The sequence below is a fragment of the Polyodon spathula genome, chromosome 19 (genome assembly GCF_017654505.1).
Source record: "Polyodon spathula isolate WHYD16114869_AA chromosome 19, ASM1765450v1, whole genome shotgun sequence".
NCBI classification, from domain to species: domain Eukaryota; kingdom Metazoa; phylum Chordata; class Actinopteri; order Acipenseriformes; family Polyodontidae; genus Polyodon; species Polyodon spathula.
In genome coordinates this window covers 2120161-2132969 of record NC_054552.1, presented here as the reverse complement: position 1 = coordinate 2132969, position 12809 = coordinate 2120161, and the positions used below count along the sequence as shown (strand labels likewise).

Below are 12809 nucleotides of genomic sequence, written 5' to 3'. Positions count from 1 at the left end.
CAGCTTAATTTGGTAGATGATTCAGGACAGTGGGATTATAATAATGAAATATTTATTATACAAAAAAAGGGGGAAAAAAAATCATTTTGCACATGCAGGCAAGTCTTGGCAATGTCCACTGATATGAAAGGCTGTTGTGTTTTCCTCCAATTCTGTCAAAATATTTTAAAGCAAGATTTAGTTTATTTCTGTAGAACTCAATTACAACTGTGCTTTTGCTGGAAATTGCCTATCAGTGGTTCTTTTTACATTTCCAAAAGACAGTAGCAAAATTATTCAATAAAAGGCTATGTATTTTGTACAGAAAACAGTGGATGTATTTCAGATTAAGTGGTCCTGTTTTGGATAAACTGCAATTGTTTTTTAGTCATTAAAAATCAAGGCTTCGGGAGACGAATTTCACTGAAAACATACGAATAAAAAGGCTGGAGAGGGAACCATCTTAAAATGAATTATATTATGCAGTACCACCCTATTCTGTAGCTTAGTTTATTCTGAGAATACTGAAGTAAATGGATACTTCAATGTGTAAAATCCTCTCATTCTCTGTAGAAATGTTTTTAAACCTTATAGAATTTGTGCACACTAATGCAAAGCACTTTTATACTCCTAGACTTGTCGCACAGTGTATGTGTGTGTGTCATTATATATATATATATATATATATATATATATATATATATATATATATATATATATATATTAGCAAATGGGTAGTATCAGATTTGTGTGTCACCATTACTCATTCTATACCGTGGTTCAACACTTATAGTCCTTAAATCAAAACTTTTTTTTTGCGCTATTACAACCAGAGAAAGGGACGTCTCTTTCGCGTAAGGGTGTACAGAAAAAAATGGTGACCAACAGCAACATGCAAACTTTGGATTAATCGTACTTATCATTGTTTTTAAACAAAATAAAATCACAAGAAATTTTGCGAGGATTTTCAGTGCAGTTACGAAATAACACGATTGCAAGATATATATTAAACTAACTTATTGTGACAAAGATCTAATTATTTGCTTGTTAGAATATTTTCACTAGAGACAAATGCTGATAACCACACAAGGAAAAGAAATTGAAAAAAAATGACACACTAAAGAAAAAGGCAATCCAAGTGTTTATAATAATAATAATAAATAATAATAATAATAAAATGAACGTCACTCGGTTAATAGAGATCTCCCAAAAAAATGCATCATGCCAACTAACCTAGCACAAAATTACAAATTCATCCTCGGTTTCAGCAAAATGTGACCATCATCATCCTAAAAAGGTTTAGAACTAACAAGAACACCACACATAATAGCTTCTAAAAACCGATTGGCTGCTTGAGGACAAAAATACAAATACTACATGTGACATGCTAGGAAGACTGCTATTAAAAAAACAAAAACAACAAAAAAACAAAACAAATAAAAAAAAGTAGAAGTAGTTTTTTTGTTGCAAAATCTAGTGGTTATTTTAGGAAGTTCTAGAAAAATAGACTCTTTGCTTGTAACAACATTCAAAAGGTAACTTCAAATAGAATGTACTACTTTTTGATTAGCAGTCTTTCTAGCATAACTGATTGGCAGCACACACACAGAAATGAAAAAACAAAACTTTTATAATTAATAAATGTCAAAAGTTAACACAAGGTCAAAGGTGAGAGGTCAAGCATCAGAGAAGCTCAGAAGACAAGGGTTGGACGATGAACTTTTGACGTCACAGCGACATGCTAGGCAAACGATGAACAAACGGGCACGAAGATATCTAGAAAAAAACAAAACAAAGAGGGAGAACAACCTAGTTAAAGCAGCAACAAAAAAAGAAAGGAAAAAAGAAAATCAGAAATGATCACCTTTGCATGGTTTTTTTAAATTTTTAACAAACACTGAACAATTAATGCAACATATGGGAGAGAAGAAAAGAGGGGAGGGAACTGAGCACATGCCAACAGTAACAGATGGGACTGGAACACACACAACACTGAGACGTTACAACTGCACACTTGTAGTGCGAAACTGTGACCTGGCCTTTCCAGCGAGGTTATTAGAAGTACACTTGAGACAGAAGGAAGGTTTAGCAGGTATTAAAGTCTGTCGTTGCTGTGTCACTGAAGGTGAAGGATGTGTCAATAACTCCTACAGGCGTTCTGAATCTGAAGTCAACTGGTGCCCTTTATAGAAAATAACCCTTTGATGCTTGTCTAGCAAAAGAGCCATATTGATACTTTTAAGAAACGTTTAGTTACTGCTAAATCTCAATACAGTATTCACACAATACTCCTCAGTTTATTTCCATATTTAAAACATATACACCTGGTATCACCGACTCCAAATTGTGCTAATCTTGTTCTACTTTACCCAAGAGGGGCTCATAAAACCAGCCTGCCAGTGTCTGTTCTAATGATCTAAATAATAAACGGCAGGTCAAGCCTAATACACTTACTGCGAATCAAAAAGGGAATGCAATTAAACATTAAAAAATGACTCCTTTTCTTAATACCTACAGTAGCCAAATACCCAGACCCTTTGCATGCCACCCTATGAAACACTGGGCTGTTTTTAGAGGTATGTTTGGTCTGGTTTAGTTCATTCAGAAGAAATCTAAAAGGCAGTGACTGCTTTAATGAAAGACAAGCTTTCACGGTAGCAACATGAACAAAAATTAAAATGTTAACCGAAACCCGTTTGCAAAGCTTTACATGGAAGGAAAATAAAAATAGTAAAATAATAAATAATAATAATAATAATAATAATAATAATAATAATAAAATGAATGAATGAAAACCTGGAATTGTTACAAGTTTTCAAGTCATAGCTCTAAGACTAGATTAGCCCCGATCACACTGTAAACAAATCTGTTAGGACAACTGAATATTTGGCAGAGGCTGGTGTCAGTTATGTTTTCATGGAAGGTACACAAAAATTCACATTAAGGCCTCCAATCAACACCATAGAATCAGCCTTCACATTATGTAGAATATATACGAATGTGTCACCTTGTTACAATAATCTTGAGTTTATTACCATGTACATTTTGAGCAATGTTAACTGAATTCAACTTAAAGTAACAGTTCAATCAGATTTTTCATCAATAATCAAATCAATAGTATTCAAATTCCCACATAGAACTAAATGGGAGGTAACCAGGACTGCCACTCCGGTAATGCGTGGGCTACCGTTCCTGTGAGAGAAAGATGTCTCCTAGTAGCTCCTAATAGATCGAGATGGCCCAGGGTGGATTAAGGCTACCATAGTGTACAATCTGGTAGTACTGTTGAATCACTGGCAGTCTCTGATTGTCAGACATCCCATTAATTTGATTCCTTTCATGTTGCATGGGTTCACAGAGTGGTGATATAAACACACAGATAGCTGTTCAGAGAAGACGGCAGCTGCAAATTCCATTAAAGATTGTAGCGCAACCCAGGTCAAGATGTTTAGCAGCGCTGGCAAAATCCTTCAAAAAAATTGCTGACACATTGCACGTGTATGTCAGCCTTACACTGCACTCAGTGAAAAGGGTTACACAAGTCAGTAGTTTTAAATCCCCCCCCCCCCGAGAAATAATTTAAGCAATAAATAGACTTCAAATAGACTGAGGCGCAGTACAAAACCTCTATAAAAATAGAAAAACCATTCCAGTTTCGTAATATACATTGTCTGGACACCTTTTGATTTTTGCATGTATATAAAACCCTCATTGATATAATGACCCTGGAAGCCAGAATACTTTTTTTTTTTTCTTCTTTTAACGTCCCCAATTTGAAAAATACTATCATAAATAGAGACACTTGGAAATCTATGGTGAAAGCCAGCACATCTAGGGTTAAACTGTCATTCTATGTAATGAAACCCTTTGTCATTGTGTACCTACTTTAAACAAAACATCACAAGATACTTCAGAGTTTGAGTAAGGTGTGCCATCAAAACCTTTATATATTTGTTGAGGAAAGAGGTAGTATAAAACATTCACTGAGGGCATTGCAAATTACTACAAAACTGCAGCACACATTGACTGTGCGCCACATTAACAAACCAACTCAGACTAAAAAACATCAATGTGCTGAGAGGACAATTTGCAAGAGACTGTATTAAGCCACTTTTGATACACCTGTATTTCTGTACTCTTTTGTAAACTCCCCGTTTTCCATTGATTTTAATTTGCTTCTACCCAAACAACTGTAAACAAACAGCTGTGCTTAACTCTTTCAGCCCCAAGTAACTTTACAGAAAGATGAACCTAGGATAATCAAATAGGTTTCAGTGTTTTGTACTGAAAATGTAATACAAAAACAGGTTTGGATATACATATTGGTATATTAGATTAGCTTGCTGTTTTGCATGTAGTTATCTTTCCCAGACCTGTATACAAGTCTGCAGTGATGAAAGAGTTAAAGCATTGTTTGTTTGTTGCAGAAACAGAATTTAATTCAGTATTGGGACTGCTTTCTATTTAATGTGCCTTCAGCAAAAATACATTAGTGCTTTGACTTCAGAAGAGGTTTCATTGGGTTTGACTGCCTCAATTCATGGGATCACAGCAGTAAGCATGTATGGCTACTGGATTTCTTTTTTGTGCAAACATCATTTCTATGAATGTATCAGTTACACACAGCAAGCTCCTCGTATCTATCATATGGCACCTTAACTCATAAATACAACTTTCTTCAAAATAAACATTTAAAAACCACAACAGAAAAAACTAACACTGTACCCATAATTTTGAGCAGAACACAAAATCTTCAATTTAACATTCCTTTTAGAAAAGAGAGGATTAAATAATAGCCCCAGTAGGTGGTTCTGATAATATGCAGGGGGTGCCTATTTTTTTTTCTTCTTTTTTCCACTCCCAACTTACCAGAATTTTTGTTTAAACTCAAGTCCATTTGAGAGAAAAGCTCAGTATGGCTTGCTGTCGTTTTTGGATCGCTTGAGCTGAACTTTCAGTCGCTTCATGCCTATCTGGAAACCGTTCATGGACTGAATGGCTGCCTGAGATGAGACTGGATTGTCATAACTTACAAAACCTGCACGGAAAATTGAGACGGTTACATTTTATTATTACCATACTTTTAATAATAAATTCAGGTAACTATGCTCTGAGCAATATTAAAATAAGTGATATGCAAGGAAATTTGGCTACGTTTAGAACCGCCTGTACAGCTCCATGAAACTGATGAATATAAACAAATGCATACATACATGACGAGACAACATACAAGCAATACCATTATATCCCCATTGCCTTCTGACAGCTTACTATAATTAGGGCTTCTGACTTTTGGTTTTAACAGATAAAATCCGATAAAACTAAATAAATGAAATGGGCAGATAGCCAATAAACACAGGAAAACACCTGAAAAACTGTGGATCGGATTAATCAATTCACATTGACTTTACCTTTTTTCTATTAACAAATAAAACCTACTACAAAATACATACATACATTTCCCAGTGCTCATGGGCAATGTCCCGCCTTCGTGACTTGCATCTATCATTGATTCATTCAGAATACTTTCCACCTGCCCCAACTAGAGAGTGACAGCACATTCCTACCTTTCTATTGGAGACTCCACTTGCAAGATTTAAAACGAGATTACAAATCAAGAAGGAGACTTGTTAGCAGCTGTATCACAGTTAAGATACAGAGAATTTAAAACAGAATTACGGCGAAATGTACAAAAATGTCTCCACACAAAAACCTCAGAAGAATGTGCTTGTGACCAGAGGAATTTCATTGTGGAAGACAGCAAAGGAAAGAAGGTACAATTTAAGTGTGCAAGTCCTGTCGAGTTACTACCATACATATTGACAAAAAAAAAAAAAAAAAAAAAGTCAAGCATTTTGGAAAGTAACCAAAAACATAGTATATCAAAAACGAAAGCCCCGAAAAAAACGATTTACATAAAACTTGAAAATAGCAAAAAGCACCGAAAAATACAATTAATAAAACCCGAAAAATAGAAGCCCTAAATATAATTCACTATAATATTTTATTTTACTTGCATGTGCAGTTAATATGAGGCTCACTATCATACAAATAACTCTATAAACATAACAAAAACCAGGCGATACAACATTTTAGATTTTTGTGAAATATCCACTGCAAGCAAGGGATCCACAAATGTTCAAAAGGAAATGGAAATTCCTTTCAGTAAATAACAGCGCCAGTGGCTGCTGTAAAAATCTGGAGGCTCAAGGGGAAGGTATTCAACAGTATGAGATGTGTGCATATGTTTATTTTTTATGCACTGGTAATGACAAGGCAAAAAAAACAACCTGGTTCTTTGTATAGTAGGAAAGTTGCTATAGAGGAAACCCCCCCCTCCCCCCAACATAATAAATATATCACGTTATAATGAAAAACACTACGTACATAAACAAAACATATCCAGGTTTTCGCTTGTCTGTTAGGATGTGTAAAAAGTATCAAACATCCCTATTAACCTACCGAAACACTTGCTGAGGTTGGTCTGCTTGTCAATGAAAACCTTGGCCGAGATGACATTCCCAAATGGCATGAACATTTGGAGCAGATCCTGATCCCCAAACTCCTGGGGAAGATGGTAAATGAAGAGATTCGCTCCTTCGGGACCTTGGAAAACAAAAACACACTCAAAACTTAACAGAAAATAAGAAATAATAAAGCCTCGCGTGGGTTTATGTTTCTGCATCTCTTTAAAACAGGCACGTCACACAAACATTTAAGCGTATGGACCACGCTCCTACAAAGAGCTGTAATCTTGCCTTCTTTCTGGCTCCCCGCAGCCCCGAGGCTCTGTTGTGTTAGCAGACTCTGGTTATAAAGTGTAGGTAATGCAGCTGCAGTGTACTGCTGGATTCCCGAATATGCCTGAGTCAACGCTTCCATCGTACTGCCTGTGCCGTTCGAAAGACTTCCACTCCCTAATCCTCCGTTTAAAGCAGCCATTCCTTAAAAATGAAAACAATAAATAAACAGGGGCATGGCAACACAGCACAGAGACTTTAGATCCAGAGTGTCTTCAGAAAAGCTACGTCTGACACCAGCTCAAAGATAATTTGAGTAAGGAACCAGACAAACACAACCACTGCAGGCACAATCGAATTGGCAAAAGAAACGCGACAATGATCAGATTATGGCCAAATGCAATCCAACGCATGTAGGTAGTTATCGTGTTCACCAAGTGTCGTGTGACGAACGGATGGACAGACAGGCGGATGGATGGACATGATCAGCGCATAAGGGTCCCCAAATACAGTGGGTGAAAAACACAACATAAAAATCAGCTAAGCTAGAGTCTGTTTTTAACACTGCCAGGTGTATTTAATTTACGAGAAACACAGATCTGCCAGGGATTGTCAAGAAGAGCTGCAAGTTCACCTAGAAACCTTATCCAAGGAGTCTCCCTTGTTCAACACTGTGGTATGTACAGACTTCCACAGTGCAAGATATCTCTATTTTATATTGCCCTCACCTGCTGAGGTGTGTGTGTGTGTGAAGTCAGTAACAGCAGAGCTGCACAGTTCAAGAGGACTTGTCCAAGCTCTGCATCCTTGTTGCTTACCTGCTAAAGACCCAACGTTTAGTCCTGCAGTTGCACCTGCAAGGGACTGCAGAGCTCCAAGGGAAGCCATAGGATTTAGTGAAGAGTTGCCACTTGAATTGGAGGAGGAACCTGCAACAAAGAGGTATGAAGAGGGAGTTAACAGGGTCCCCAAAAAAAAAGCATACAAAAGTCAAAAATCTTGGCAGTAGCAATATAACAAACTGAATCATTTAAATCATTATAGTCATCTTGTGTTCCACTGCTGAAGTCATTCTAGCTCACTACCATCTATGTTTCCTTAAGCTTAAACACTCATCATAAAAATGTAAAGATTGTGTTGGTGTTGTTTCATCTCCAACTACTGAATGGGCTGAGCACTTTACATACAGTTCTCATTAATTTTGTGCATGTACAGCTGACATTCAATCTAAACCACAATTAAAATAAACACTGCTGTTACCTTACAAAAATAGATTAAATTTTATGCAACCCCAATCTGTTGAGAGAGAGGACTTAACCAAATGTGCATGTGGCCATAGTAGCTTTGGTACCAGTGTCTCCACCTTAGCAAAAAAGAGATTACAAACCCTTGTATGCATCCCAGGTAGAATGTGCCTGCTGTCCACCGCCTGCATTGGTGAGGAGATTGAGGGGACTGCTGGAGCTGGTGAGTGAGTTTGTGCCAGACATACTATTCTGAGAGGCACCGGCAGCAGCCGCCAATGCAGCCAGGTTCTGTAACTGCACTGCATTTAGCCCTGCAACACAAAGCCCAAGGTACTATTATACCCACTCCTCCAGGATCCATCCTTGCATGGCTTTTGGAGAATAAATAAATAAATCGAACCCAAGACAATGGAATGCAGGGTTCATATACTTTTTCAACATCAAAATTCTATACTTTTTTCCAGACTTCCATTTGTTTTTCCCAGACTTGTGTTTTAGTTAGTTTCTACTAGTTTTCTATAGTTATTCACATAGGCGGGCAGCCACAGAGCATTACAGCTTTTTGATCCAGAACAGAAGTTGCTCCTGGTTTTCTAAAAGTGTTTGTCAAAATCTGGAGGTGCATATCAAGCAAGAGACAATCCAGGTATGCAAAAGAGAAGTAAGATACAATCTAAGAAATGTCCAATATTTGAGAACTACGTTGCATTATTTACAAAGAGAACATAAAAAGTTGCATACTGCAAGTATACTCATGTTAAAGGGATTACTTTTTTTGTAAAGGAATGATACTGCATTCCAATTCAAACTTATTTATACCCTCTGTTAAATGTTGAACACTATGTGCAAGTAAAGTATATAAAAATCCTGGAGAAAATTCATAACTGGCCAGAGCACTGAGAATCATTATGAAAGCCAGAGTTGGCTATGTATACGTATATATCAATGTGTTGTTTGATTACTCTGTGATAAAGGGTGACCCACAGCAGCAGCACAGTGGCTTCACAAACAGCTTCTGCACCAGCAAGAGAAATGTGCAGGCTAACTGATTCTCCTCACTGCTGATAAATATTTACAGATAAAACATGTGGTTAAAATTTCATGCATTAACAAGAATAATATATCAAAATTATTCGGAAAACTTCAAATCAACAGAGGGACCCAACGCACTCTCTAACTTTGTTACAGTTGGGTTACAATCTGGAGAAAAATGAGCAGCCTCTAATTCACAAGCTGAAAAGGATGACGATAAACCAGGGAACTGACACGCTGGAAACAAAGCATGGGGTTTCTTTTTTTTTTTTTTTAATAATAAATGCTTGTGTTTTAACTGAAATAATTGTTTTACAGGGGGTGCTCTTCAAACTGATATATTACACACATTACAGTTAACTCCATCTGTGGCGTGAATTATGTTAAAGCATCTCTGTCACTTCAGTAGAAATTGAACATTAGCCTTTTTAAGTCGACAAACTAATGATGAGTAATGCAATTCCACTAGCTTGGAACCAACAAAGATCTTTCCTAAAATAAACTAATGGCAATTGAGCAATAAATAAAGAATGCCTAGCTTATTACATCCTATTCACACTCGGGCAAGTCAAAGACTTAGTCTTACTAGAGCAGATCACTAGGATTTTTACATTGTTTTTAAAGACTGTCGATAAGCTAAAATGTGCTGCACCACACACAAGTAATTTGGTTTATCTTGAGAAAGAGCAGGACGATACTGTGCCTGTCTGACTCATGACTTACCCGTCATGGGGTGAAGGTTGCTAAGTGCGTTCATATTCCCTGTTGAGGCGGTCTGTTGAAGAAGCTGCAAATAAAGCTAGACATTACACCAAAACAGAAAACAGAGAGGATCAGGACTGCATCCACGCTGGTGAATATTGGAGAAAGAGAGAAACTTCAGAAGGGAGGAAAAGAAGATAGAGAGAAGAAAGAAAGAAAAAGAAAGAAAGAAAGAGAGGATTCACAGCACACCATGGAGCAGCACTAAGATCATTTGGACCAGACAAGCCATGTTTGGGCTCATTTTGTAATCTTGGGTTTTTTTTGTTGTTGTTTTTGACAGAACTGTCTGCAGACATCCAACATAGCTTAATGGCCCAAGTGAACACCAATAACAATGTCAAACACGCCATAGCAAACCAAAAGGAACAAGATATTTAGTAGCAAACTGACAATCTATCTTCCAGATCAACTCTGCACATAGCACTAAGTTTTAAGCCATCCAAACAATCAGAAATACAATACTGCAAAAAATACTTTACATTGTTTCAATAACAATTCATTTAAATCAAAACTAGACATAAAAAGTTTACCTACAGCAAATTACCAACTTCTTATAATACAGTAAAAAAAAAAAATTATATATCTATATTACATACATATACACACATATACAGAAAATACTGGTACTACCAGGAAACTCAGAGAAAAAAACGGTCTTATCCTGTCAAAAGCGTTCAACTAGGTTCTAAATCAAACAAAACTTTTATCCTTTTCCAGATTAAAAAGAAAAAAAATTCACACCATGCAAAAGCAGCCAAAAAAAAAAAAAAAAGTCCAGCCCACACTTACTGCCAAATACTGGGGCCCAAGTGTGTTCAGCCCTGTAAGATTCCCCCACATGGAGGCAGCATTGAGCTGCTGCATTTGCTGTTGTAACTGCTGTGCAATCCGTTTCTGCTCTTTATCTTTCTGTGTATCTGCAAACTTCACAACAATCGGCGAAGAGCAGCCCTGGAAGAAGAGAAAAAAGCAGCACATGAATGCATGGATATTCCTCAATGAAGAATAGTGAGGCTTGCAGCCAAATGAAGTAAGCAGCAAATTACAGCTAGGTGCCATGTCATGTTTACAGTCAAACGCAGACAGAGCAGAAACATGCTGGTAAAATGTTGCTGGTTCTTGTGCACCATTTCATTTCTCACTGTTTTACAGAATCCTATTGGATGCAGGTCATTACTTTAGGAGTACAGGAATCGAGTGCACATTTTGGGTGTGAACGCTGCCATACATACCTCCATAGTTTGCGACTGGTGCATTGCTTTGATAGCGGACTGTGCCATCTGTCTTGCCGTGAAAGTAACAAATGCACAACCTATTTATTGGGGGCGAAGAAAAGAAAACTATAAAATTGCAAGAAATGTTGAAAGCTTATGTGTTACCACACAGCAGGAACACATTTGTGTCCCTCCCAGTCCTGCATTGCTAGTAAACAGATTTAATTTGGGGACACCAAAATATGTACAAGTGGGATAAAATGGGCAACACACAGGGTGCACTGCATTGAAAGAAATGCAATACTGGCTTGATGGCTTACATTTTTATTTTTTTTTTATCCCAGCTCTATTATACATATTGTTAACATGGTTTACTCACCTCGACTCAAACCATCCGGTCCGCGTAATATTCGACTTTCCTCAATCTGTCCGTATGGTGAAAACATGAGCCTGATATCATTTTCATTACACTGCTTCGAAACCATTCCTATGAACAGCTTTCTGTCTTCTATAGCTGGAACAGAACAATTGTAGGATAATTCTATTACCCCAGCCAATTTACTGGCTGCTGAAAGATCCAAGTTTTTAAAATGTATTCCTAAGTCCTGTGTATATATATATATATATGAATATATATATATCGATATATATATATAATATATATATATATAATTAAAAAAAAAAAAAAGGGGGGGGGGGGGGATTACCGGCAGGCTGCCAAAGGTTTTTTTGTTACAAGAAAACATCAGCCACACACACACACACACACACACGGGTTTATGTTTTGGAAGGACATTAAAATTGATTGTTATTTCTAACTCATTGATAGGACGCACCAATTGTGCAAATCCCATTTAAGCTGATTTTGAACAAATTTCACTTTCTGTAAGTGGCGTCAATCTCTAATCTGATTTGGCAGAAACTACAAAAGCTATTCTGATTCAAACTTTGAGCGCCTGTTGCAGCATTACAAGGAGCATTATGCGAAGATATTTACTTTAACGAGAGTTCCCTGCAGTTACAAGGAAGACAAACATTCATGCAGACACCTGAACCGGTTGTAAATAGTGTAAACATAAGGTACCAGGCCCCATGATCTTTCCCCAATGCTAAAAGACACAATCAAATTTGTTTAAAGACGAGCTGGGGTTATTGACGGCTTTCATGAGTGGCTTCATGCCTACCCACCGCAAAAAGGCAGGTCTCGTCTGGAAACGAGCATTAATGTTTAAAATATTTGCAGGTTTATGTCAAGCAACTCTAGCCTGAAGCCATACTGTTCTCACTGGATAAGAACCTGCCATATCCCATCTTAACTACCCATCAGAGTGGTAAAAGTAAATGTGTACGAATATTATTCATTTTCTGTTTTATATACCCCACACACACTCCCTTGCTTCCTCTACATAAGATTATGCAAAAGCTTGTCGCACATTAGGTATTTACCATTATTCTTCTCGCTGTCTGCGGGTTTCATTTGAATAGGATGATGCATCTGTAAGATGAATGAAAAAGCATTATGAACCAAGTACCTGGGCTTTGAAAACAGAGTCTATATGCTGAAGGAAAACATTAAATGCTATATTGTATTTTGTATAACAGTAAAACGGTTCCTACTATTCACTGCATTTAAGTAGGACTGAAAAACCCCAATGCATGAAACAGCTTAATTCAACTCAACCAAAAAAGAAAACCATCAAAACTATTATGCCACATCCCTATTGGGAACTATTAGACTACACTTATTATGCTGAGAGTGAATTATTATCTCACACGTCAATGCTAATCTTCTCTTGCACTCTTTCCATGACAGACCTAGCAAAGACTGCATA

The 12809-nt window shown here is 37.1% G+C and overlaps 1 protein-coding gene across 12 annotated transcripts in view; it reads right to left on the bottom strand.

The window, feature by feature from the left end:
- Positions 1 to 1171: 1171 nt before the first annotated feature.
- Positions 1172 to 12809, bottom strand: part of LOC121294601 (CUGBP Elav-like family member 1) — a 37489-nt gene continuing 25851 nt past the window's right edge. For 5 of the 12 annotated variants that reach the window (XM_041218473.1, XM_041218474.1, XM_041218472.1 and 2 more), the window contains 11 exons: positions 12424 to 12472; positions 11357 to 11518; positions 10996 to 11075; positions 10553 to 10714; positions 9722 to 9797; positions 8107 to 8277; positions 7538 to 7648; positions 6738 to 6923; positions 6442 to 6585; positions 4849 to 5017; positions 1172 to 1755 (listed from right to left, as the gene is read on the bottom strand). In XM_041218473.1, the coding sequence (XP_041074407.1) occupies positions 4890 to 5017; positions 6442 to 6585; positions 6738 to 6923; positions 7538 to 7648; positions 8107 to 8277; positions 9722 to 9797; positions 10553 to 10714; positions 10996 to 11075; positions 11357 to 11518; positions 12424 to 12472 (1269 nt within the window). In that variant the 3' untranslated portion in view covers positions 1172 to 1755; positions 4849 to 4889. The remainder of the gene's footprint in view (positions 1756 to 4848; positions 5018 to 6441; positions 6586 to 6737; positions 6924 to 7537; positions 7649 to 8106; positions 8278 to 9721; positions 9798 to 10552; positions 10715 to 10995; positions 11076 to 11356; positions 11519 to 12423; positions 12473 to 12809) is intronic. The other 7 variants (XM_041218478.1, XM_041218481.1, XM_041218479.1 and 4 more) reach the window with 5 other exon arrangements.